At 51.3% G+C, this 3,869-nt stretch overlaps 1 protein-coding gene across 2 annotated transcripts in view; it reads left to right on the top strand.

The window, feature by feature from the left end:
• Positions 1–1,716: 1,716 nt before the first annotated feature.
• Positions 1,717–3,869, top strand: part of LOC139265458 (PHD finger protein 13-like) — a 57,487-nt gene continuing 55,334 nt past the window's right edge. Inside the window, exons 1-2 of one of the 2 annotated variants that reach the window (XM_070882470.1) lie at positions 1,717–1,852; positions 2,254–2,282. In XM_070882470.1, the coding sequence (XP_070738571.1) occupies positions 1,819–1,852; positions 2,254–2,282 (63 nt within the window). In that variant the 5' untranslated portion in view covers positions 1,717–1,818. Of the gene's footprint in view, positions 1,853–2,250; positions 2,283–3,869 lie in introns of both variants that reach the window. The other variant, XM_070882469.1, reaches the window with a different exon arrangement.

The raw sequence follows: 3,869 nt of genomic DNA, 5'->3' as shown, positions 1-3,869 counted from the left end.
ACGTTGGGGGGAGGTGATGTCATGTTTGTAACCTAAATGTAACAACACTGTACACTGTATAAAACATAAGAATAGCACACCTTGAACACAGGGGGTGAACTTGTGGGAGACACTCCTCACCTGGTCATCCAGGTATATAAAGGGAGGTCCCACGCAGGGTCATCACTTCTTGGTCCTGTGAATAAAGGTACAGGTCAAGAGTGACCTTGTCTCCAGTATGTGCCTCGTGTTGATTTGCTGTAGTGTGGCAGTCTTGGACCAGGGACTCCCAGGTGTCAGTGGGGTTGCTGCATTTTATCAAGGCAGCTTTGAGGAGCTGGTCGAGTGTGGTCAGTGCTTTGATGCTGGCCTGGGCGAGAACACTGACCTCAGGAGCCTACTATCAGCAAGGGCAGACATCGATGACTAGGTCCAACACGAGTGTGCCAGCGCAGCCGTCAGTCGCCTGAGGAAGTGTGTTTGAAGACCAGGACCTCAAATCTGGCACCAAGCTTATGTCTACAGAGCAGTTGTGATACCCACCCTCCTACATGGCTCAGAGATATGGACCATATCCAGCAGACATCTCAAAGCGCTGGAGAAGTATCTTTGCAAGATCCTGCAAATCCACTGGGAGGATGGACACACCAACATCAGGGGTACCATAGGAAGAGGAGGCAGCCATTCAGCCCCTCGAGCCTGTTCAGCCATTCGGTGAGATCACGGCTGCTCTGTGACTTAACACCATCTACCCACCTTTGACCCATATCCCTTAACACATTTGGAGTGAAATCTATTGATCTCAGACTTAAAATTAACAACTGACCCAGCATCAATTGCCTTTTTTGGAAGAGAGTTCCAAACTGCTACTACCCTTTGTGTGTAGAAATGTTTCCCAACTTCATCCCTGAATGGCCTGGCTCTAATTTGTAGACAATGCCCCCTAGTCCTAAACTCCCCCAGTATCAATAATAGAGATTTGCTGGACTTTCGTAAAACAAAGTTAAAAAGAGGGAATACTATTTGGGGGTTGGGGGAATTACTTGAATAAAGGGTCAGGGGGAGGGATGAAGGGTCAGGGTTCAGGAGTTAAGCAGAGTTTTTTATACCCAGCCACGGGAAGCCTGTTCTCCGAGGCCCGTTTCCCAAGTACCGGCAGTCATACCCGGGTCGCATCTCCTGGGGCTCGAAGGTCATCGTCGAATTGACGGCCGCGATGTTTTTGACTCGGCGCTGAACTGTTAGAAAAAAAAACATAGTCGAGAGGAATTGGAGGCGCAGGACCTGTTGTCTGGAAATAAACCAGGCGATAACTATTACTCCCATGTCTGGAAATAAACCAGGCGATAACTATTACTCACAGGCTACCGAGCTCCTGGCTTGGACTGAGAGTTGTCACCCGCCGCCAATATTTATAGCCTGGCGCTGGGAGCGAGGCTGGGGGCGGGGCGGTCTGTACCAACGGCTGTCCACTCTACTTGCCAGTGCAAGGGGCAGATTGAAAGGCAGGAGAAATAAATCCGACGTTTAGTCCATCAGTAACCGACTGAGATCGTTCAAACTATAAAATCATGAGCAACAGCTTCAATCTGTGGCGTATACTGAAGTGATTTGGGGTTGTTGCGCCACTGCCTCTTTCTGCCCCACGCTCGGTCACCCCCGTGTCGCTGAGGTGGGCGCGGCCGCAGGGCCTGGTGACGTCACTGGCTGAGTTGGGGAGTTGGATTTGCAGAGTGAGATTGCTCAGCACTGGTTCTGCTGCAATATCTCTGTGTGTGTGTGCTTCCCCCGGTGTGATTGCAAGCTTTGGTATTGGAGAATAACAAGGGAGCCGGAGGAATGACATCTCAGATCAAAAATGAAGTTTGTGCAGGTAAAAAATAAAAAGATAGATATAGAGAGAGAGGGAGGAGGGACTTTTACTGTTGTAGTGCAAGTGGCCAGAGAGTCTCTTTGTAGCTTGCAATGGAGTGAGTGTGTGTGTGTCTGGGACTGGGCGCGTCTCTGCCTTTTCCCCCACTCTCTCCCTTTCATTACTTTTGCACATTGCATGAACAAGTGCAAGGTTTTAATGGACATTTTAACAGTCATGTGGCTGAAGAAAGGGAGCAGGCTGAGGGGGTGGGGGATGAGCCTAACTTTCGGGTCTGGCTTGACTTTCGAGTTGATTTTAAGCTCTGCATTTTGCAAGTTGTACTGGCTACTGTATTCTTTCGCAACTGTGTGTGTGTTTTTGTTGTCATTTAAACTGAAAACTTTCATCTCTTTCAGAAGCAGCCTCCGGGGCGGCGATGATTTCTGAGGTGAGCGCTTATTTTGCTGGGTGTTCAGTGTTGCTCGTGTAGTTCGCCAGCTTTCGGGGAGGTCTGCCACTTCGTGTGACATCTTTTCTTTGGTCTCTGAAACGGGTCTTTTCCCTTCAGTGGTGAAGTCAGCTCTTCCACTCCCTGTCTCTGGCAGGCAGTGACGGGAAGGAGATTGCTGCCTTCGCCAGCGCTCGCTGCTGTTGTTTGCACCGGGATTGTCCACATTGGCGAAGCATTGTTGTGGTGGAAGGGGGGCGAAATACTTGACAGGCCGGCGAGGCCGAGCCCGCATTTCGCTGCGGCTGTCTGTGCTGGTTGCTTTAAACATAAAAATCTAAAGTGGCCGGTCCATGAAGCACTTTGGGTGGAAGGGCTGGTCGGTGGGCGTCCGTGGCAGCTCCCTGTCTATCTGTCTGCAGTCGCCATCTTGCTAGTGGATGTCAAAAAAAGTGAGTCTTGTGCAAACAAAAGGCTGCAAATAGTGGTTGAAGTGTGGGTGCGAGGGGAGGGGAGAAAAGCCCGTAGTTCAGTGCTAACATGGGGAGAGAGGAGGAGGAGGAGGAGGTGAGGCAGAGAAAACTGGGCCCTCTGACCTGCTCCCTGAGACATCAGCACAAATGAAAGCTGGTTTCCAGCAATGAATGCACTTGCATTCTTCCATCTCCCCTTCGTCTGCTCGGATTATGTGGCGTTTTATTTTTAAATTTCACTTTTTTGTCTCCGTTCTCCGGATTTCCTTGTGGTTTTTTTTTACAAGCCTGTATTTTTCCATTTGCTGGAATGACCCCCCCCCCCAGCCCTGTGTCAGTGAGGTGGGGGCATTGCTTCCAACTCTTGAAGCTGGTGGGTGTTCCCCCTGCAATGGTCCCGGAGTGGACGCTTTTCCTGGTTTCTTGGTGTGGGGCAGTTTGCAATCCAGCCTCTTCCCCCGCCCGATGCAATTTAGCCTGCTACCCATCCCCGCTCCCCGTTTCTGTTGCAATTTCTGTCTGTATCCTCCAAATAATGTTTGAAGATAGTTTAAGAGTTGCCTTCCAACGTTCTCGGAGTGTATATAACGCTTTTTTTTAAGTTTCAGAAGGTTGGGGGTGCCTCAGAAGCTGTTTGAACGAAACTGTCAACAAATTAGCAAAACCTGAGACTTCAAATAAACCCGGGATCGGGAAACTTAGTTACTTTTTTTAGTATCAATTATTGCCATCAGATGCTATCACCTCCCCCGGGCAATGCAACAGTGGCGAGCGATGCAAGAGTTAAATGCCAGCCATTGCTAATGTCGCGGGCAAACCCCAGCGATCCGTGTCCCTGTCCCGCGGATCGCGCCCGGCCCCCGGTCACACTGCCGATCGCTTCAGGGTGCTGCTGACCGGGAGGCTGTGGGTGGGGGCGGGAAGGGGAGATTTGAACCATTGATTTCCCCCCGGGCCCCAGGATGCGAGCTGCTTGAGGTTGGCCATTCGGGCTCGGGTGGCTCGGTGCTGGGCAGGAAGGCGAGGCCCTGTGTCAATAGACAAGCCGCGCCTTCAGGGTCCGGGCTCGGGTCTGTCCGCTGTCCCGGCCGGGCCGCCACACCCGCAGTCGGAC

Source organism: Pristiophorus japonicus, chromosome 6, assembly GCF_044704955.1.
Source record: "Pristiophorus japonicus isolate sPriJap1 chromosome 6, sPriJap1.hap1, whole genome shotgun sequence".
In the NCBI taxonomy this organism is placed as follows: Eukaryota; Metazoa; Chordata; class Chondrichthyes; family Pristiophoridae; genus Pristiophorus; species Pristiophorus japonicus.
Note: the sequence above shows the minus strand (reverse complement) of the source record. Positions and strands in the feature narration are given on the sequence as shown.